This window comes from Delphinus delphis, chromosome 7 (assembly GCF_949987515.2).
Source record: "Delphinus delphis chromosome 7, mDelDel1.2, whole genome shotgun sequence".
In the NCBI taxonomy this organism is placed as follows: domain Eukaryota; kingdom Metazoa; phylum Chordata; class Mammalia; order Artiodactyla; family Delphinidae; genus Delphinus; species Delphinus delphis.
Genome location: NC_082689.1, coordinates 115,290,423 through 115,312,299, shown reverse-complemented (window position 1 = coordinate 115,312,299; position 21,877 = coordinate 115,290,423). Strand labels below are relative to the sequence as shown.

The window sequence follows — 21,877 nt, the reverse complement described above, 5'->3', positions numbered from 1 at the left end:
AGATTGCACCCTTGCTCGAGCCCTCCAAACCCCACCCCAGGCAGGAGATGACAGGATTCTTCCCTGGAGGAACCAAACAGCCCCAGACAAAGGGCCTCTAGTAGCGAGGCTGAGGACCCACCCACACAGCGGCCACTTCCAGCCCAGTCTCCCTCGAGAGACATGTCCCCCCGCTCCCCTCCACACACACACAGAGGGCCTTCAGTCAACACCGAAAGTGACTCACTCTTAAATATGAACAGTCAAGGTCACCAGCATCTGAAGAAAGCTGATTACATAAAAGGCAAGGACCAAAACAACCAGAGAAAAGGAACTCAGAGGAAACAGACCATACAGGCTGTACGAGGAACTTGAGCAAAACAATTCTAAGGAATATCATCAGCAAGATTAGAGGGACGATTACTTCTCCAAGACACAAACAGGAGGCCGAAAACAGGGAGTATTCAGAGAATAAGGAAGAGGGCTTGGAAATTGAATACATGATGATCAAGATTTTTAAAATTCCATAGATGGGATGGAAGATAAAGACCAGGAACTGCCCAGAAAGCAGAACACAAAGTGTGGAATAAAAAGTAAGAGGAAAGAAAAGAGAAAATTAGAAGCCAATTCCAGGACGTGCACCATCTGATTAAAAGTTTCAGAAAGAGAGGATTAAAAACCAGAGGGAAGGAAATGATCAAAGGGGCAGTGTAAGAACATTGTCCAAGAAATGAAGGCTGTGAGTTTCCAGATGAAAGGACCACCACATACCAGCCAAAGGATACAAACAGACTTGCATGGGGGCAATCCCTATGATATTTCAAAACACAGGAGACAGAGAGAAGATTCTACAGATTCTACAGCTTATACAGAGGTGAGTAAAAAGGCTCGGGAAACAGAATGACATGGCATGTCGCATAACACCAGATGCCAAAACAGAAGGCCTTCAAAATTCTGGGGAAAAATAACCGTCAACCTAATTTCTATGCCCAGCAAAACTACAAATTGGGTGTGAAAGTTGAACAAAGATATGTTTAGATATGCAATGCAAAAAAATGTAGCTTCCAGACTTCCCTGGTGGTGCAGTGGTTGAGAATCTGCCTGCCAATGCAGGAGACATGGGTTCAAGCCCTGGTCTAGGAAGATTCCCACATGCCACGGAGCAACTAAGCCCATGCGCCACAACTACTGAGCCCACGCGCCACAACTACTGAAGCCTGCACGCCTAGAGCCCATGCTCCACAACAAGAGAAGCCACTGCAAATGAGAAGCCCGCGCGCCACAACGAAGAGTAGCTCTCGCTCGCCGCAACTAGAGAAAAGCCCGCGCGCAGCAACGAAGACCCAACGCAGCCAAAAAAAACAAATGTAGCTTCCATGCACTCTTTGTTAAGACAGACACTGGAGGATGTGCTCCAACACGACTTGACAGTTACCCAAAGAGAGGCAGACGAGAAGTCAAGGAATAGAATTCGTGGAGGAAAATGAAGGAAATCTCAGCCTGAAGGTTAAGGGAGTTGAGCAATTCTAGAGAATGACCAGCCAAAATAGAGCAGGAGGGCAGAAGGCTCTTCTAGAAAGAACATGGGTGGGTGTATCACATTAAATAACATCCCCCCCAAAGGTTCATATCCCTAGAACCTCAGGATGTGACCTTTTCTGGAAATAGGGTCTTTGCAGGTGCTATTAGTTAAGACGAAGTCATACTTACAAGGACCTTAATCCAATATAACTGGCATCACTTTAAGAAGGCTGTGAGATACACACACAGAGGAGACATAGAGGGAAGAAGACCATGTAAAGATGGAGGGAGAGATTGGAGTGAGGCTCCTACAAGGCAAGGAAGGCCAAAGACCGCCAGCAGCCACCAGAAACAAGGGGAGAGGCATAGAGCATATTGTCCCTCAGAGCCCTCAGAAGGAAGCAGCCCTGCCAAGACCGGACTTTGAACTTCTGGCCTCCAGAACTGGGAGACAATAAATTTCTGTTGTTTTAAGACAAGTGGTAACTTGTTACAGCAGCCCTAGGACATTAATACAGCAGGAATAAACCAGACAGATAGGAACTAGTGGACTTCATGTTGTTGCCTTTGATGATGGGGAACCAGCACTGGAGGGTTTTCCAGTTCTGCTGAGGATGTGGGAGAATTAGTGACAGCAACACAAAATGAGTCAATAAAAAATGACTCCGTAAGTCTGGGATTAACACACACACACTACTATACACAAAATAGATAACCAACAAGGACCTACTGTGTATAGCACAGGGAACTCTACTCAAGATTATGTAATAACCTATATGGGAAAAGAATCTGAAAAAGAGTGGATATATGTATATGTATAACTGATCCACTCTGCTGTACACCTGAAACTAACATAACATTGTAGATCAACTATACTCCAAAATAAAATAAAAATTAAATTAAGAAATGACTCCATAAAATATAAAAACTTAAATATTGGAAGTAAAATCAATGTATACCAGTTGGCTCGGTAGTAAACAATATTTACAGAGACATGATGATGTATACATTGAATACTGTGATTTAGCCCCAAACTGTGAAAGACTCTGACGGGAGGATAGAGGTGGCAGATGAAGAATTTTATACCCTTCCCTTTAATCACAAGGAGTCAACAAATAATGCCTCAGGACTTCCCTGGCGGTACAGTGGTTAAGAATCCACCTTCCAATGCAGGGGACGCGGGTTGGATCCCAAGTCTGGGAACTAAGATCCCACATGCGGAGGGCCGACTAAGCCTGTGCGCTCTAGAGCCTGCACGCCACAACAAAAAGATTCCGCGTGCTGCAGCGAAGATCCTGCGTGCCACAAGTAAGACACGACGCAGCCAAATAAACAAATAAATATTTTTTAAAAAGTGGGCCAAGGATGTGAATAGACAGTTAGAAAAAAAAAAAACATGCCTCAGATGGACAAATCAAAACATAGTAGAATATTGTTTAGAAACATGAGAGCAGATATCAAAACGAGCAGCTCAAGAGCTGGAGGATGTTACATCTGGGTGGCAGAAGGGGGAGCCTCTTCAGGAGACTGCTTGCTTTTGTTTGCTTTTTCATTTTAGACTTGTAGTTCTATTTAATTCTTTAAACCAAGTACACGTATGGCTTTGATAAAAAAAAATTCTCTGCCTCAGTTTGGGTACTTTGGGCAAACATGGATTCTGAGGGCCACCTGTTTATGATTATTTGTCTTACATCTTTAACAGTGAGTCAGTGGAAAAGTCTGAAAAGCGGATAATGGTTGAAGTCGTGGTTCTCACTGTGGTCCCTGCAACAACAGTATCAGCATCACCTGGGACCTGGTTAGAAATGCAGAGTCTCAGGCTCCACCGCTGGCCCACTGGACTGAGACTGTGGGGCGGGGCCCAGGCAACCAGGCTGACGTGCCCTCTGCATGGTTCCAACGCAGCTCCAGCTGGAGCACCACCAGTCTGAGTTCCCTCAGTGAATGGAGTTTGATGCAGCTCCTATAAAAGCCAGAGGTATCGCTCTTTCCTGGGCACAGACTGACACCCCAGCCACCTTGAAAAAGTAAAAGCTTTGGATAAGTAATAAAAACTTCCAAAGCTTGTGCCTTCTGACTCAGGGGTCCCAATTCCAGGATTCTCTATTACACATGGAATAAGCTTTGCCCATAAAAGTATTCCTCGCTGTGTTATTTATCACAGTGAAAAATGAGAAACAACCTAAACATCCAAAAAAATAGGTATTTGGCTGCATACATCCACACAGCGGTTAAAAATGTTTACTGAAGATTTGAAAGAATACAGAGCATGCTTCTGTGTTCATGGAAAGAGGCAAGATTCAAAATTCTACATACAGGATGATTGCAACCACGTGGGAAAAACTGGAAGTATAAAAAAAGTCTGGAAGGAAACCCTAGAAAATGTTCAACATTTTCTATGGGCCTATGGTAATTTTTTTTCCTACTTAAAATTTCTTTTTTTTTTTTTTGCAGAGTTTTATGGTGGCCACATACTCATTTCAGCAACCTATCTCTGGGGAGGGGGGTGAATGCAAACTGAGGCAGGGGCCGCCGCTTTTGCAAGACAAGAGCCTCTCGGAGACAGACAGCTTTAGATCTTCCTGAGTCCCTTCATGTCCCCTGGGGGTTGTGCAGGCAGAGAGGCACAGAGAGAAGGAACCGCTGCTGTTTAATGTGCTGCTCTATCCCCACGGCCTGGCATATACTAGATGCTCAATAAATATTTGAGGAAGAGGGACTGCCCTCGTGGCCCAGTGGCTAAGGCTCTGTGCTCCCAATGCAGGGGGGCTCGGGTTCCATCCCTGGTCAGGGAACTAAATCCCACATGCTGCAACTAAAAGATCCCACCTGCTGCAACTAAAGATCCCACGTGCTGCAACTAAGACCCAGCACAGCCAGATAAATAAACAAATATTTTAAAAATATACTTGAGTAAGAAAAGAAGGCTCTCATTATCTCACTTAAACCTCCTAAAAACCCGTGATGGAGATATTATCACAATGCACTTTTGTCTCCTTGCTAGACTACAAACCCCTGGAGCGATGGAACCATCTTTGGTTTTGTTTTTGTAATCTCCATAAGCCCTTCTGAGGACAAAGAAGCGCTCAAAGAAAGTTCAGCAAATTATGATCCTGATATTATAGAAGATGAAACTGTCCACGTTCATACAGGGAAATCCTGGCAGATCTGGGAGTCAAGGCTCAGTGAGGTGGCTAGACACCGGGGGCATCTGGGGCAGAGTTAGCAGCATAAGGCAAGTCCCTTGTCCCAGGCTCTCTGGAACTACTGGCCTATGTGGAAATCCAGATCTGCAGAGCCCTACATCTCCTGCTGACTGAGGGTCATGTGCTAATCAGGCTGCCAGAGTTCAGAAGCAGGAGGGCTCAGTGAACTCTGCTGGCTCAGGCAACTTCCCTAATGAGGAGATACAGCCCTTCCACATAAGGGTTTAGACAAGCAGGAAAGACAGTGGGGGGCATTCCTGGCAGGGGCACTTCTTAATTAAAGGCACCAAGAAGAAAGTAAATGAAGCTAATGGCTACTACACATGACTACCCCTGTACGCCTGTGAGTCACTCACAGAAACCTGACTGTCTAGAACCCAGTGGGGAACTTACATATGTTTATCAAATGAACAGCTGATGGATGGAGGGAGGGAGGGAGGCAGGAAGGGATAGAAGGATGGATGGATGGATGGATAGGTGGATGGATGGAGGGATGGAGGGATAGATAGGTGGATGGATTGATGGAGGGATGGATGGATGGATAGATGGATGGATGGATGGATGGACGGATGGACGGATGGATGGAAGGATGGATAGATGGATGTTTGTTTATGGCAGAATAAGAGTTAAGGGGCTTTGCAAATAGACAGGCCTTGGTTTGAATTCTGGTTCTACCCTTGTCTACAGTGTGAGCTGAGCATGTTATGTCATGTCTCTGAGCCAAGGTTCCTCTAAGAGGCCTCTGGAGGTTGTTGTGATGATTAAATAATGCATGCAAAGTGTTGAGCTCAAAGCCTGGCATACGGTAGGTGCTCAAGAAATCAGAATTATTATCATCTTCATTGACCAGAAAGGAAAGGGGGAAGAGAAGCAGTGGGGCCTGCAGTTAGCTGTCTTACTACCATTTCCCCTCCTTCCCGGAAACTGAATCCTGAATTGCCTTTGGGAAGCTATGTGGTTTGAGTAGCTTAAGCCAATCAGTGTATTCCATTCTCTCAGGCCCCTGTGATTGGTTCAAGGATGTGTATAACACTTCAGCTGGTCCAATCAGAGTGAATTTCAGAGTATTTGCCAGGAGTGCTTGGACACAGCCCCTCTCTTTCATCAGATGTAACAATGAAGCCAGGAAGAAGCCCAGAGCTGCTGGCAGTTACATTGGGAGCACCTAATGATAACACTGATGTTACAGAAGGCAAAGCAGAAAAACAAAAAGAAACGTTGAGCTGCTGGATTCAGCCTCACCTGAAGCTGGTGATCCCTGGACTTGTCAGTTACATGAACCAATTAATTTCTTTGATGTTTCAAGCCTATCTAAGCCAGGTTTTCTGATACCTACAGTCAAAAGCACCCTAACTGATACAAAAGGAAGCAGGAATGAGGACGTATGGATGCAACGTCTGGGGAAGACGAGGCAACAGTGTTGGGGGTATCAAACTGTAAAAGGCTTTGGATGCCAGAAATTGGGGCATCCAAATTTTGGCTATTTTTTCCCATTTGACAGACAAACTGAGGCCAGAGAGTTAACCATCAAGCAACTTGTCTAAGTTCACGAACTTAACTAAGTATAGAGCTGAAACTGGAACCCACACCCTTCCCCTTCTGCCTCAGTGCCCTTTCCCACATGGCATGCAGCCACCGTACCCCTGGAGAAACATACCCCATCCGAGGGCAATAAATCCCTGGAGCCATTTCCTTTCTGAGAAGAAGGAGATGACGAGGAGCGTGTGAAGGTAGAGGCCTTCCACCAGCAGCCAGGAGTAGTTGGCCATGATGCAGTACTGGAAGAAGACCATGACCAGCTTACAGCCCACCTGCGAAGAGAGGCAGCTGAGCCCCAGGCTGGCGGCCCTGGGCTTCCCTCCAGGAGAGGTGGGGTGCGCCAGGGGTCAGCAGCCAGGCCAAGCAGCGAGCCTCTGGGGCTCACGGCCACCCCCTCTGGCCTTCCAGTATGAGAAGACCAGGCTCATAGAGCTCTCTAGAGTGGAAATCCACAGGCCAGCAGGCTTGGTCAAGATGGCCAAAGGGCTGTTGCAGCAGCAGGAACGGCATTCAAATTCTGGAACCGGCTGCCAGGTGTCAAACGGTCAGATATCGCCCAATTCCCAGCAGCAAATGAGGGCATTTTTCAGATGAGGGAACTGAGGCCTAGAGAGGGAAAGGGATTTCTGAGCAAAAGGTTAATAAAATCCTTTCCAGGCTTAGTTTTCCTGGAAATAGATGAAGAAGGGACGAGCTAACACTGATGAGAGTACACGACCCTGCCTGGTGCACTGCGTCTGGACTGCAGGCCTCTGAATACCCGAGGGGGGTGCCAGGGTCGGCCTTGCCTAATGCTGTGACTCTTGTGGCAGGCCTGTCCCTTGCAGGGATCCCTGGAAGCTATGCCTGTGGGATTGTCGGGCCGAGGCTTCTATACCAGCATGGCTCCCACTCCCGCACTGTGAGGGCCTCATTTCCTTTCACCGCGCTGTTCCCTGAAGAGAGGACAGCTCCTGGGATGGCCCGAGGGCTGCTGCACGGAGCGCAGGTCACATCCACGTCCACAGGGGAGGAGCGCCCAGGGCCGCCTGTGGCCTCCCAGACACTCCGACTCCAGGCGTGGCCTGTGGCTGGCTCGTTAGTCTGCGGCTTAGTAGAACCTGGAAAGGTTCCCTGCTGGGCACTGCTGGACTTCTCCACTGGTCAGTGATGGGGTGGGGCCTGAATCTGTCTTCTGACTCCCAGGAAATTCCCTGAGACACAGGGGCCCTCCTTGAGGGACCTCTCAGTCTTGAGTCAGAAAACACACACATACACACACGCACGTGGAAAACTATAAGCAATGCAAACCTGACAGATCTGGGAGCAATTACAGATGTGAGTGGTGGGAAGTGGCGGGCAGGCTGACTAAACCAATCTCGATTTCCAATCCCCTTCTCCCTTGCTGGCTTCTGCTGTGGAGACTATGATAGTAAAATACTCAATCTCCCAGCTTCCTTTGCAGTTAGATGTTGTCACATGACACAGTTCTAGCCCGTGAGATGTAGACATAATCTTGGGAAGAGGCAAAGCCTCCCAAAGAGAAAAAAAGTTCAACCTTGACTTTCCTGCTTTTTGCCTGGAACATGGATGTGAGGCCTGGGGTTGCAGCAGCCACGTTGTTAGCATGCAGTGTAAAGCATGGGACATGGGATCAAGAATGGCAGAGCAGAAAGGGGAAAGGACTGTGTCCATGATGGCATGGAGCCAGTGCCACCTCTGGGTCACCCACCTGTGGACTGCTTCTGTGGGGAACAACCCCCATCTGTTTAAGGCACCGATGTACAGTTTTCTGTTACGTACAGCGAAAGGGATCCTCAACTGGTTCCCAGTGACATTGCAATGAAATAAGACTCATCTGAGCTTTCAGAAGGAGGACGAGGGTTAGATTTAACAAAACGATTGTTCTACTGCACATCTGGGTGTGCAGACACACAAGCATATGCTCACCTTTTTCTTTCTACAATCCCAACCCTCTAGCTTTAGCTATCTGTCTACATTTGGGACTTGGCAGGAGCAGGGAAGGGAGGGGATTGCTATGTGTCTAATTCCCAGAAGGGCTAATCCACTCCAGGACACTGGGAGTTGAACAGCAGCCCCATGGGCTTCTCGACAAACTGCTTTCATGTGGGTCCCAGACTGTGCATCTGGGGACATGAGACTCCCTGAACCTCCCCAGCACTGGCCCCTTTACTCTAGGCATTAAGTGCAGCCTCAGCAGGGACAGCGGGGGCAGCGGGGGAGCAGGCAGGCCTGGCCACGCCGTGGGCCACGCAGGCGTGTTACCCTGTGGGCATCACAACGGGCGACGTCGTCGGAGGAGAAGAGCACGGCATCCTTGATGAAGTTGGACAGGGCACGCAGGATGAAGGACACAAAGAGATGCATGTGGATGTAGTTGCGGGTGCAGTGGAGCTTCCTGGAGGGAGAGGATGCAGGGCCGTAGGGGCCAGAGCCGGAGAGGCCCAGGGCTCAGCCGCCCACCCTCCCCCCACCCCCACGCACCACGGAAACCCAGGCCCTGGACGTGACAGCTCTCTAAATCTCCCTGTTTGCAGAACCTGAATGAGCCCAGGCCCCCAGGTGCCCAGCCTACTCTGTCTCATGCTGCAATTAAAAAAAAAAAAAAAAAAAAAAGCTGGGGTTATAAGGGCGAGATCCTATTCTGCTCCGACCACCTCCAGCTCCCAGAATTGTCAGAAGGGGGTGGGGAAGGGGGCAAGTGGCACAGAAAGAACACAGGCTGTGGGGAGAAATCAGACCCGGGCTCTGCCACTTTTCAGCTACACGATCTAGAGCAAGTCCTTCACCAGCCAGAGCCTAGGTTTCCCCCTTGCTGTAGGGGCAGAAGTCTCTTAACTGTTCCCCTCCTTCCGCTTCAGGAACAAGGCTTTCTTTCGGGGAACGCATCCCATCTCTGGTTGGGGATGACGCTAGCCCCACCCTCATGACAGACCTGACCAATCAGAGCTCCATACCTGGCTGCAGTGATTGGCTCAGGGCTGGGCATGTGACCCAAGCCAGCCAATGAGAATTCCCCCAGGACTTTCATTGCAACTAATGAAGAAGGGGGTCCTTGGCCCTGGTGTCGCTGAGCTGGTAGAATGTCCGTCTGCAGCTGCTGGTGGTTGTCTGTGCCAGCCCCGCGTAAAGCCTGCCTGAGGCCAATGCAAGGTGAAGAAATGGCAGGAGACAGACCCAGTTCTGCTGATACCTTGGAGCACCTAGATCCAGGCACACCTAAAGCCAGGTGCCCCTGAACTTGTCAATTGTGTGCATCAGGTCACCTTTGTTTTTCTTAAGGTGATTTAAGGCGGATTTCTGTTTCTTGCAACCAAGAGTCTGGCTAATATACCTGTAAAATGGGGATGATACCTATCTCACAGCACTGTGTGAAAATCAGAAATGATACATGTAAAGCAACTGGTGCAGTAAGTTCTAGTTATGTTCAGTAGATGTCAAATGAATAAAGGAATGAACGAGGTCACAGAAACTTCCAAGTTTTGCCACAGGTAAGCTTTAGATCAAGAGGGGACAAAGTGGCCCACCCAGACCTTCCTCTCTCTGGTCAGAACAATTAAAAGAGACCCGAAGTCTGTGCTGGGGAAGGCTGGGAAGATGGAGAGCTGGCAGCAGGTTCTTACCGAAAGGCACAGAGGATGCCAAGGGCCACCAGGAGCATCACCAGGGAGGAGCTGTAGCCCACGGTGTACATGACCTTCAGCTTCAGGAGGTACTCGTACTGCAGAGAGAGAGGGCCGTGTCAGCCCCACCCCCCCACCTGGCCGAACCTGCCCTTTTCTGCCACAGAGTGCACCCGCTCCAGGCTGCTGAAGCCGCTTCAACTCTGACCGCTATTCTGTTCATACCCCAAGGACACGCATTCATAGACTCACGACATCTTGGCTTGGGAAAAGACCTTGGGGATCCTCTGATACCAGTTCAAAATTCTATCCCATACACAGGGCCCCTGACCATCACCCTGAATTCAAGCCTTTGCTTGAATACCTCCACGGATGAGGCACTCACTGCTTTTTGAAGAAGTCACTGGGTATACAACAGTGCAAAGTATTAGATAATTTTTTCTCAAGTGAATCTAAAACCTATTACCTTTAAATTGTACCTATTGGTCCCTTTTCTTCTTCTGGAGTCACTGAAAATAAGTTGAATTTGTCTTGTACCTAGAGCCCATAATTACTTTAAAAATAAATTTTTCACGGTAGAATAGCTTTAGACTTATAGAAAAGTCACAAAGATTCTACAGAGAGGCCTGTCCTTTCTGAATACAATTCTTCTGCCCATCTGTCCCCCACTTATCGTCTGGGCATTAAATATTCCCTGTGTCTTTAATCTCTCTCCATAACCCTTCACCATTTTTCTCCACTAATATCCTCCAGTTTGTGAATGTCCTTCTTAAACAAGACACCCAGAACCAGATAGCTGAAAAGCTCCAGATGCATTCTCTGACCAGGAAGAAATAGAGTGGGACCGTCACTTGCCCTGATCTATACACTGCACTCTTATAAATGCAGCCAAGCAGTCATTTACTTGTTCAGCAGCCACCTCACACTATTGGCTCATCTTTGAGTCAAGAAGATCTCAATGGAATGGAATAATGTGACATATAGAAATAAATGTGAAGACCTGTATTTTTAAGGTTCAAAAAGAAAACCAAATTGTACAACAGTCTTTTTTTTTTCTAGCATCTTTATTGGAGTATAATTGCTCTACCATGGTGTGTTAGTTTCTGCTTTATAACACAGTGAATCAGTTATACATATGTTCCCATATCTCTTCCCTCTTGCATCTCCCTGCCTCCCACCCTCCCTATGCCACCCCTCTAGGTGGTCACAAAGCACCGAGCTGATCTCCCTGTGCTGTGCCGCTGCTTCCCACTAGCTATCTATTTTACATTAAAAAGAATCAAGGAAATAAAAAGTAAAGCAATAATGCCATACCATTTTTTTTTACCAACCAAATTAACAAATATTTAAAAGTACTAATGTTCTATGTAGGTGAAGGTATAGTGGGAGTGAAAATTGGTTCAGTCTCTCTGGAAAGTAGCATGTATCAAGAACCTCTGAAACATACATTCCTTCTGACCACCCCTCTACCTCTAGGAATTAATTCTAAGAATTATCAGAAATATAAAAGCATATTCATATATAAAGATGTTTATCACAGGACCATTTTTGATGAAAAAACATGCAAATGTCCAACAACAGAAGAATAGTTAACTAAATTCTTTTAAATCCAAAGGTTAGACTACATTAAAAAAGTGTGCTTACCAAGAGTTTTAAAAGATGTCAGGACATAATGTAATGTTAACTGAAAAGGTAGAATACAAACTTTACATGTACAGTGTGATTTCTGCTTTATGTAAAAAAAAGTGTTAGGTTGAATTGTATGAAACTGTCCTTTTCTGTACATCGAAAAAGACTGCATATTGGCCATCTCATGTGGTTCAGTCTCATACACACACAGAAACAAGACTGTGAGGAGGTGTGTTAGACATTATTAGTGGTTAACTTTGGAGTATAAACTTGTGGATAGAGTCGTTATTTTCATTTGTATTTTTTTCTGTACTTTTCATTTTTCTTCAGTGGGTAAGTACTATCTTATAACCAGAAGAAAAGGGTAATAAAAAACAAAGAACCACAGGCACAAGAATACTATTGGGGAAACCTGACAGCTGTTCATATGAAAATGACTTTGAGGTTTGAGTGGCCCAAGCTCCATGGCATTAAAGAAGTGTATGCAGAGAGAACATGCACAGGCTTCAGAGTCAAGAGACAAGGGTTCCAAACCCAGGACTGCTACTACTCAACAGCTGTGTGACCCTGGGCAAATTACTTAACTTCTCTGAGCCTCAGATTCCTCATCTGCAAAATGGGGATAATATCTACCGTGCAGGGATTTTGGAAGAACAAACAGGGTATCAGGTAGCGTATCTAGACAGTGCCTGGCACTTGGAAGACACTCAGCACGTGTTGATTCTTCCCCATCTCCACCCTCTACCCCCCCAACCACCATTCAGTCTGAGTCAGCAGTCTGACACTGCCGGTGTGAGGTATGGGTATGAGGTAGCTGCTTGGACTATTAGGTCTCTTCTCAGTTACATTAATGGAGTGCTGTGAAGCAGGCCACGTTGGAATGTCTGGAGTGTTTGGTCCAGTTCTGGGTATGTTATTTTAAGAGGAGCATTAGTAAAGCGGAGCATTTCCGGAGGAAGGTGACTGTCATCTGAACTGGCTACACTGCACCCTAAAGGAAACAAACAAGCTTAGGGAAGCTGAGTACCAAAACGCCTGAGACTTAATTGTGAGCCCCAGGGGTAGGGGAGTAAGCACAAAGTCGACGGGACTCAGACCGACCGAAAGTTTCCTGGCAGCAGAGGGAACCTTTGACGGGCTGACTGCCATGTGACCCTGTGCTTCTGCACTGAGGCGACTGCAATTCCAGAAGCCAGAAGCCACCTCTCAGCAACAAGCGGGGAGCCACAACGGCAGTAAGTTGCATTGGATGAATGGCTCCTAGATGTAGGGACGTCAAAGAGCAGTGAAATGTCAAAAAATCGGAGGACCAATGTGTCAGCCTAGGATGTCATCATGTGTGGGATGTGCCCCACAGCTGAGGGCGTCGGCCTCACCCCGGGGACGCCTGGATCTGCAGCCCCGGGTCAGGAGCACATCGGGTTAGCCTATGGCAGCGTGAGGAGGCATGGGGTGACAGGCGTGCAGGGTCCTGGCTGAGCATCCCGTGCTGTCCTGTGGCTGGGTTATTGTCTACCGGGGTACCCTCAGGATGCCCTGGCCTGCTCTGCCTTTGTCTGTAAGATCTGACCCCAAAAGAGCCCTGTTCCCAGGAAGCCAGATGTGACCACAGTGCCCCAGGCCTCAACCTCTGCAGCTGTGCACCCCCTGCCCCCCAGAGGGCTGCTGCCTGTCCTGGATCAAGCTGCCCATCTCTCTGCTGTGTGTCTCGACTGGGTCCCCTCCTTCTCTATCCTCTACATCAGGGGACAGCAGACGTTTTCCATAAAGGGACAGACAGAAAACATTTTAGGCTTTGGGTACTATTTGGTCTCTTTTGCAACTATTCAACTCTGCCCTTTCGGTGCAAATGGGTGTGGCTGTGTGTCAATAAATCTTTATTTGCAAAAGCAGATGGTGGGCTGGATTTGGCCCAAGGGTCCTAGTTTTCTAACCTCTGCTCTGGGTAAGCAAACTCCATTTTTTTTACCCAAGTGGCAGCTTTGCCTGGTCTTTCTGCTGATCTGAGTCCACTGTTGGCAACTGGTGTGTGCCAAGTCAGGAAGTTGCAAAAAGACAACCAACAAATATATACTTTCACCATCATTTGATTAAAAGAGAAAAAGACATTTCAACACTAAGAAAGGATGATCCAATTCTCAGAATAAAAGAAAAAGTTTGTGGGAATTCTCTGGTATTCCAGTGGTTAGGACTCCACACTTTCACTGCCAAGGGCCTGGGTTCAATCCCTGGTCAGGGATCTAAGATCCCACAAGCCCTGGATTTCCCTGGTGGTGCAGTGGTTAAGAACCCGCCTGCCAATGCAGGGGACACGGGTTCGAGCCCTGGTCCGGGAAGATCCCACGTGCCGTGGAGCAGCTAAGCCCGTGCACCACAACTACTGAGCCTGCGTTCTAGAGCCCGCGAGCCACAACTACTGAAGCCAGAGCGCCTAGAGCCCGTGCTCTGCAATAAGAGAAGCCACCGCAATGAGAAGACCGCTCACCGCAACAAAGAGTAGCCCCCACTCGCTGCAACTAGAGAAAGCCCACGTGCAGCAACAAAGACCCAACACAGCCAAAAAGAAAAAAAAAAAGACAAAGTCTGTGCTTGTCTGTGGACTGACATTTAAGGACCAGTGAATCACATGGTCTGGAAACCCTTCCACCAGTCTTAGGGATTTTTTTTTTTTTAATGTGAGCTGAAGCCACGGTAGGTCATCTTTTTACTATTTTAGACAACTGATTTTCTGAGTTAAGTCCAGAACTTTGCATTTATCTTTGTTTTAATTAATTTATTTATTTTTGGCTGTGTTGGGTCTTCGTTACTGCATGCTGGCTTTCTCTGGTTGTGGTGAGCGGGGGCTACCCTTGGTTGCGGTGTGTGGACTTCTCACTGCGATGGCTTCTCTTGTTGTGGAGCACGGGCTCTAGGTGCACAGGTTTCAGTGCTTGTGGCATGCGGGCTCCATAGTTGTGGCTCACGGCCTCTAGAGCACAGGCTCAGTAGTTGTGGTGATGGGCTTCGTTGCTCCGTGGCATGTGGGATCTTCCCGGACCAGGGCTCGAACCCGTGTCCCCTGCATTGGCAGGCGGATTCTTAACCACTGAGCCATCAGGGAAGCCCGCATTTATCTTTGTTAAATCTCTGCTCCTTCTTCTGGCATTTTACAGTTTCAACCCGGCCGTGAATAACATGGTTAAGGCCCTGGGCTCCGTTCCCACCCAGCTGATTAGTCTAAACCAACAGTTCTTATATGTGGCTTTCATATACATAACTCACAAAACCAAAAGCTCTTTAGGGCCCTCAATAACTCCCAAGGGTGTAAAAGGATTCCGAGGCCAAAAAGTTTGAGAACTGCTGGTCCAAGCCAAGCACGTGTCCCAGCCCTCTGCCAGGGATGGTCTGGAGGTGGACAGGCTCAAGTTACGTTGGGCCAGTGAGATGTCAGGACAGGCTTGCTGGTGGCCTGGCTGAGAAACTTTCTTGCTGTTAGCAAGAAAAGTAAGGCTGTCCCTCCTTCTGGACAGGCAGGCCTGGGGAGTCTGCGGTTATAGTCACCAATGGCAGTCATCTGACAACAGGAAGAGAGCCAGCCTTGGGATAAACCACCAGGCTAGCAAGAGGAGAGACAGAAAGAACCTGGTCCTGGGTGGCTCTGGGGTACTGCTCATGAAAGGGTCCTGATGCCCGTTCTCCACATCCCTAGCTACGTGAGCCACATTAGCTTACGAAGCCAGTTGGAAATTTCTGTCACTTTCGAACCTCCGTCCTGCCACCCATTATACAAATGATCCCTCTTAATCTTACGGATTTTACAAACGTGATACACGTAAGCCTCCTGTCTTCATATAGGTCAGTGACAGAAAGGGTAATCTACAGAGGTCAGAGCCCATCCACTGGCCCTCCAAGACCACAGGTATCCTTATTAAATTACTCCCATCGGATCTGAAGACCTCATGTGTCTTCCCTGACTGGATGATAAGACCTGGCAGAGTAGAAACTCCATCCTCCACGTCAGGCCCCACTCAGTCTCCTTTGGGAAGGGCTCTGAACCAGACGGCCCCTTCAGGGAGCCACCGCACCAGCACCCTGTCTCAAACCAGGCCTGCCCGCCGCCGGGCTCTCCTGCCTCTGGAGCCCGAAGCTCCTCTGAGAAGGGACATTTGGGAGCTGGCACTGCGCCAGGCACCCTTGCCTGCACTTCCACAGGTTCACGAGCCTGTGAGGTCAGGACCATTACTAACCCCATTTCCCTGATGAAGAAACTGAGGCACAGACAAGTTACATCCTTCCCAACCCCCAAGGTCACAGGCAGGTTCAGACTCACCACCGGGCCCCAAGCGTTTAGCCCCAGTCTCTGCTCTTTGGGTTTCACGCCAGCATCCCGATGGCACGTGGCAACTCTCACTGTGCCATGCTCCTCAGGACCATCACCTCTGGGCTGGTGGACCAGGGCGGGGAAGTGGGCCCTTCCAGCCCAGGGGAGCAAGGGGGTGTGGGGCTGACAGGGGCAGCCCGGGGTCCCCAACCTCACCCTGAGCCAGCTTCACTCTCTGCTCCCCAGCCACCTCTGCCCCGCAGGGAGGTGTTGGCAGGCTTACCCTCTTCTCGTTGGAGGAGTCGTTCACGTGGACCCCACAGGCCAGGTCAGGCCTGGGGAAGGTCTCTGACCAGCCGCCCTGCGTGCAGTTTCGAAATATGGAACCTGTGGAGGCCAAGCAGCCTGCAGTGAGCAGTGGGGACCGGACCCAAGGCCGGCTCTCCGGGTGCCCTCGCCGCGTCTGAGGGGCAGCTGGAGCTTCCTTCCGTCACCCTGTCCCTTTCTCTGAACCACACGGGCAGCTGCAATTGGCCCAGCTGGCCCTGGGAGCCTTAGTAAGAGTCAGTCAGGAAAAGTAGTGGGAAAGGTGCGCAGGCAGATGGCCTAGAGCAGATGTGCGAGCGTGGAACAGACCCGCGGCTCCCGGATACGTCGACCTGCAAAGCTGGCCGGCCCTGCACCGATACCCCTCCGGCCCCCACCTCACGGCCACTGTGCCAGGCACCGAGCTCCACAGTGAGGGAGACGACTGACACATGCCCCAGGCCCAGGCCCAGCAGAACTTCCAGCGTCACCACTCGATTCCCTGGGTGCCCCCGGAGAACCTTCAAGCTGGGAGGCACTGCAGTGTCTCCTACGAGGAGAGAGGCTGGATGCAGTGCTTAAGAAGAGCAGGTTACACACCTTGAATCAAACAATGTTGATCTCACACTACCGGCTGTGTGTTTATTCAATTATAAAATTTCGTGCTCTATTGTAACAATACACGGTCACTGCTACGAGCTGGGCACTGTTCTAAGCGTGTGATGGGTATTAACTCATTTAATCCTAACAGGGCTAGGAGGCCAGCACTGTTACTTTTACAGTAAAATGTACTGTAACATGTAAATACTACACCCATTTTACAGCTGGGGAAACTGAGGCACCCCATGGTTAAATAACTTGCTCAAGATCACACCACATAAATGGGGGCCCTGGGATGTGAAGCCCGGGGCTCAGGCCTACACTCCTGGCCACAGGCTTTGTCCTAATGCCCTTTCTTACTCCTGGCCTTCCTGCTCGCAGGCCCTGCAGCCATCTAAGGATGGGTCCCCCAGAGAATCTGCCTGGCTGGTGAGGACCCAGCCCCGCCCACAGCGGACCTTCCTCAGGCTCCTGGTCCTACTTCTGCACTAACAAGTTCTATTTTACATCTAACTTCACACCCTGCTCCCCAGCATCTGAAAACCAGCAGAGCTAGCCCTCCAGGCAGCCACCCCAGAGGATGGAATGATTAGCTCTTTAACCACAACACCAGGCCACACCTCTGCGTATCTCTGCATTACAAATCACAAGGTAGCCGCAGCCCTCCCTCCCTGTCCCGGGCTCACCGCCCCACCCCTCCAGCACAAGGCTGCAGCCTGCGCCCACACGGAGGTGACAACGGCCCCCCTGCCTCCCTGGCAGACGACTGTTCCGAAGGCTCCCCCGGGCCTGCCCAGAGCGCTTGCTCATCAGACATTTGCAGGCTGGCTGGCTGGCTAGACAAGCAGATGAGGGGGGATGAAGAGCCTGCTCCAAGCACTTCTACAAGAGGAGAGGGAAGAGCTTGCCCACGAGGAGCTCTCAGAACAGGAGCCCAAAGACTGGGGTAGAGGAGCTGTCGGCCAAGAAGGAAGTCTGGGACAGCAGCGGGGGCTGCCCTCCCTGCCCTGACCGGCCCGGCTGCACCCTCCTCTCCGGGCTGCCGAGGAGGGCCGTGTTCCGGTCCCCGGGTCTGGCTGCTGTGGAGGCTGCAGGGGTGCAGGTAGCTGACCCTGTACCGAGGGGCCCTGCTGCTCCTTTTGCTCTAATCAGTATCCTGTCCAGGGCCCCCAGCCACCCCAGCTGGGCCTGGTGTGTTCCTCTCTGACAGGGCCACTGGCTCTCAGGGTTCCACTGAGCTGGAGAAATATGGTGGGCATTTCTAGAACCAGCCGCTAGGCTAATGTACTGATCCTGATCTCATCCTCACAGCGCCCCACTGAGGGCAGTGCTGCTGACCTATCTCACACACGAGAAAACCAAGGCCCAAAACTGGGCAACAGTACGCAGCCAGGATGTGGCCCATCACTGTACCGCCCTCCTGCCTGGCCCTCTCCCTGAGGTCCCAGGGGCAGCTCTAGCAGGAGACCGTGGCCTTCGGGCTCTAGGCGTGCCAGGTCTAGGACGGCTCATGAGACCTGGAGCACTGGTTTAGAACCAGCTAGATCTGAGTTCGAAACCCAGCACTGGCTCTTTGTTGCTGTGTACCCTTAGGTGCATCCTTTCTCTGTGCCAAATGGGAATAATCACCCACACTGCAGGACGCGTCAGGAAACACGACAGCACACGGATGTCACTCAGGCTGGTGCCAGACAGAGTGGGAGCCACAGGGCTACTTCCCTTCTGCTCTTGGCCTTTCTAAAATGGACCAGTTGGTGCAGTGGTTGAGAGTGCGCCCGCCGATGCAGGGGACACGGGTTCGTGCCCCGGTCCGGGAAGATCCCACATGCCACGGAGCGGCTGGGCCCGTGAGCCATGGCCGTTGAGACTGCGCGTCCGGAGCCTGTGCTCCGCAACGGGAGAGGCCACAACAGTGAGAGGCCGTGTACTGGAAAAAAAAAAAAGGACCAGGACGGTGGGGCTTGGAGTCTTGGAATTTAGGAGATGGGTGGAAGGTTTCTATAATTATATCAAACAAGCTAGGCTGTCAGAGAGGAAAGAACGGTGGTCAAAGGTACACTGGCTGGATGAGAAGGCTGAATTAAAAGCACACACACTGCCTGGAATCCAAAAGCAGTTATCAGACAGCGTGTCCCTAGAGGCCAGGCTGCCTGTCCAGGGGCCTCTCTCCACAGACCCCACAGGATTCCCAAGATGCTGCTGCGTGTGATCCAGGCCAGGCGCCCAGAGCAGTAAACAAGGCAGTGCCTTCTGCTGACAGGGCTCTTAGTAGAACTGCAGAGGAGACAAGGGGTGGGCTCCCTCTGTAGCCCCTTCCTCCCACCCACTTCCCCTGGGTTTAGTTCCTAATAGGTAAGGGATTCTGCCCCAAGTTCAGGTCAATGAACACCTCAAGGGCCCCTGAAACTACAGTCAGCATTTCTGTTCACATATACGTATATGGGTGTGCAGTCTGGGGAAGAGCCAGGCCAAAGCTTTTATCTGATTCTCAAAAGCCCCCAGGACCCTTGTCAGGTTAGGAATCTCTGCTGCTATAAGGCTCCCATCCCCACCAAGGTCGAAGGGAAAAAACGCCAAGGCCTGACCCCACTCGGCAAGTGTGCTTTTTAATAAGGAACTCTGGAAGACCAGCGCCCTTTTAAGCATCAAAGGAATGCACCCTAGATAGAACATTCTAGGCCCTGGCACAGACAGACAAATATCTGGAGGCAGAGTCCAGCCTGCAGTTTCCCCAGTCACACAGACACTCATTCCGTCTGGGCCCATGTAGCGGGTGCCCTGAGAAAGAATTAACTTATTCTGTTTCTCTCTTCTTTCAAAAGGAAGGGTCTGGAGCGCCAGCTTGTCCTCACTGGGTGCTCCTTCCTTGCTTTGGCTAGGGAGCCCTGGAACCCTTGGAACACCACCAAGAAGCCTTCCCCCGGACTCCCGACCCGAGGTGTCTCCACGGGAGGATGGTTCTCGGTAACTGAGGCTGGACTGTCCCGACCCGACCTACGCTCCTGGGCTGGCCGATGCCCTGCACCTGCTGCTGGGCATGAGCACAGTGGGACACAGGCTGAGATGGTCCCCCCACCCAGCCCCGGCCGCCAGGCAGCGCAGCCAAGGGGCAGCGCCTCCGTGCCGACGGGCGGGTGGCGGGTCCTGCAGCCCCACAGCGACACCGTGTGGCAGAGAGGAGAAACGGCAGTCCCCGCCTCTCCACCTCCCAGCCGTGAACCTGAGGCCAAGGGCTAAAGCCCTCTTCGACGCTGTTACTTTTACTCCTGAACTGGGTCAAGCGCAGGGAAAAGGTCTGTGGTTTGCAGGGGTTTTGTGATGACTGAACGAGCTCACGTCTCTAAACATGCCTGGCGCGTGACAGGGCTTTAGCCAGTGTTCGTCCCTGCGTGTCCCCCGAGACAACATCCTCACTCCCTTGCCTGAAATTAAGGGAACCCTTATAAACTGCAGCTTTGCCAGAATCTTCCAGGGAGGGCAGAGTTCACCAGCAGGGCCCGGCAGAGAGGGCACAGAGGAAGTAAGTGTCCTGGAAGGCCAGCCTCGGCCCGGTGTGAGCCAGACACGAGGGCTGGAGCGAGGCCCCCGGGGGCTGAGGGGGCAGAAGCGTGCAAGGGAGGAGGGGAGCCTCTTGAAGAGGGCACTGGGCAGGGAGAAGCAGGCCTGGCCTCCTTCACCACTTCCCCAGTACGTGGCCCCCGGCCCCCTTGCTTGGCGCCCTGACAACTGAGGCCACACCACACCTCCCCAGTCAAGGCTTCCCATCCCCAGCGAGGACCACCCCCACCCTTCTACTCACTCCTTGTCCCCAGAGAAGTCTCCTCGGCCTCAGGCCACCAGGCCCAGGCCCACCCAGAGGGCCGCCCCACAGCCTCCCAGCTGGGCCCCTGGGCTGAGCGGTTACCGTTTCTGCCCACGAGCATCCAGAGGAACCGCGGGCAGGCCACTTCCACCGTCTGTCCCAGCGCAGAGGAGGGCCAGCAGCTCGTGTTGTCCCACAGCCCCTGGCAGCCTGACGAGGAGAGAAGCGGAGTCAGACGGGTCGCAGCGTGGACGCAGGGCCTCCCCAGCACTGTGGCACCAGCCCCAGCACCCGCGCCTGGGCGTCCCCACTAGCTGCGCTCCCGGGACCGGGAACCGCGGCGTCTAATGGGCCCTGTCACCTTTGGGGCGGTGGCCTCGGCATCTACATGGTGAGTGCTCGGTGCTGCAGACACACAGGGACACGCCATCTCACATAAGCCTCGCAAGGGCAGGGCTGGGCTCCTCCGGAGCGGAAGATGGAGCATCTCCTGGCCTCTGCTCGCACCCACTGACTCCATGGCAGTGAGCCTGCAGCCTGGCTGCACAGTACAACCACCGGGGAGCTTTAAAAACATGCCTAACCAGGCCCTACATCCAGGGAGCCGGATTTCATCGGTGCTGCGTGGCGCTCAGGCATGATGCGGTGTTAAAGCTTTCTGGGTCATTCTACCGTGATGGCAGGGTTGAGAACTTTGTCCCATGATTCTCAGACTTCAGCTCGTACCAGAATTATCCAGAATGCTTGTTAAAACACAGATGGCTGGGACCCCACCCCCAAAGTCTTGGTGGAGCCTGAGAATTTGCATTTTTAACAAGTTCCCAGGGGAGGCTGGTGTTACTGGTCTGGGACCACACTTTGAGAACCGCTGCCTTGGCTATGGAAGCAGCGCTGCATTTGTGGTAGGAACGTCACTGAGGATGCTGCCTTCACCGCACTGGGTTCCCTTGACGAGGCCCCCGCCCCACCCCTGAAGGAGAACATGGTCTCAAGGCACCGCGAAGCTGGACTTACGGTGAACAACTAGTATACAGCTGTCCTTATAGACACTGAATTTGAGGCTGTTTCCTTTTTGCCTTGTTTGGCTGCTAGGAAGCTCAGAGCCAGATCTGTGGCCCACTTCTGGTGACTGAAAGGCTTTGAAGTGAAAAGACTATCAGGTGTCTTCAAGGCAAAACTAGGCGTTGTCTAATCACAGCCTTCTGGGTTACCTGATTCTGGCCTTTTACGTCCTTGAGCTATTTTGCAACTCTATAAATTGTAGACAACTGATGTCCTGTCCAAAGGCATTTGAATCCACATTTCTATCTCTTCCTTTGCATTTGCATGACTGTCAGTTATCTACAATTTATACAGAATTGTTTTCAGCCAG

General features: G+C 51.0%; 1 protein-coding gene across 2 annotated transcripts in view; it reads right to left on the bottom strand.

Annotated features, from left to right (window-relative positions):
* Positions 1-21,877, bottom strand: part of SCTR (secretin receptor) — a 64,503-nt gene that overhangs the window by 14,362 nt on the left and 28,264 nt on the right. Inside the window, exons 3-7 of one of the 2 annotated variants that reach the window (XM_060015752.1) lie at positions 20,608-20,715; positions 16,081-16,184; positions 9,869-9,966; positions 8,511-8,643; positions 6,364-6,517 (exon numbers count right to left, since the gene is read on the bottom strand). In XM_060015752.1, coding sequence (XP_059871735.1) covers positions 6,364-6,517; positions 8,511-8,643; positions 9,869-9,966; positions 16,081-16,184; positions 20,608-20,715 — 597 coding nt within the window. The remainder of the gene's footprint in view (positions 1-6,363; positions 6,518-8,510; positions 8,644-9,868; positions 9,967-16,080; positions 16,185-20,607; positions 20,716-21,877) is intronic. The other variant, XM_060015754.1, reaches the window with a different exon arrangement.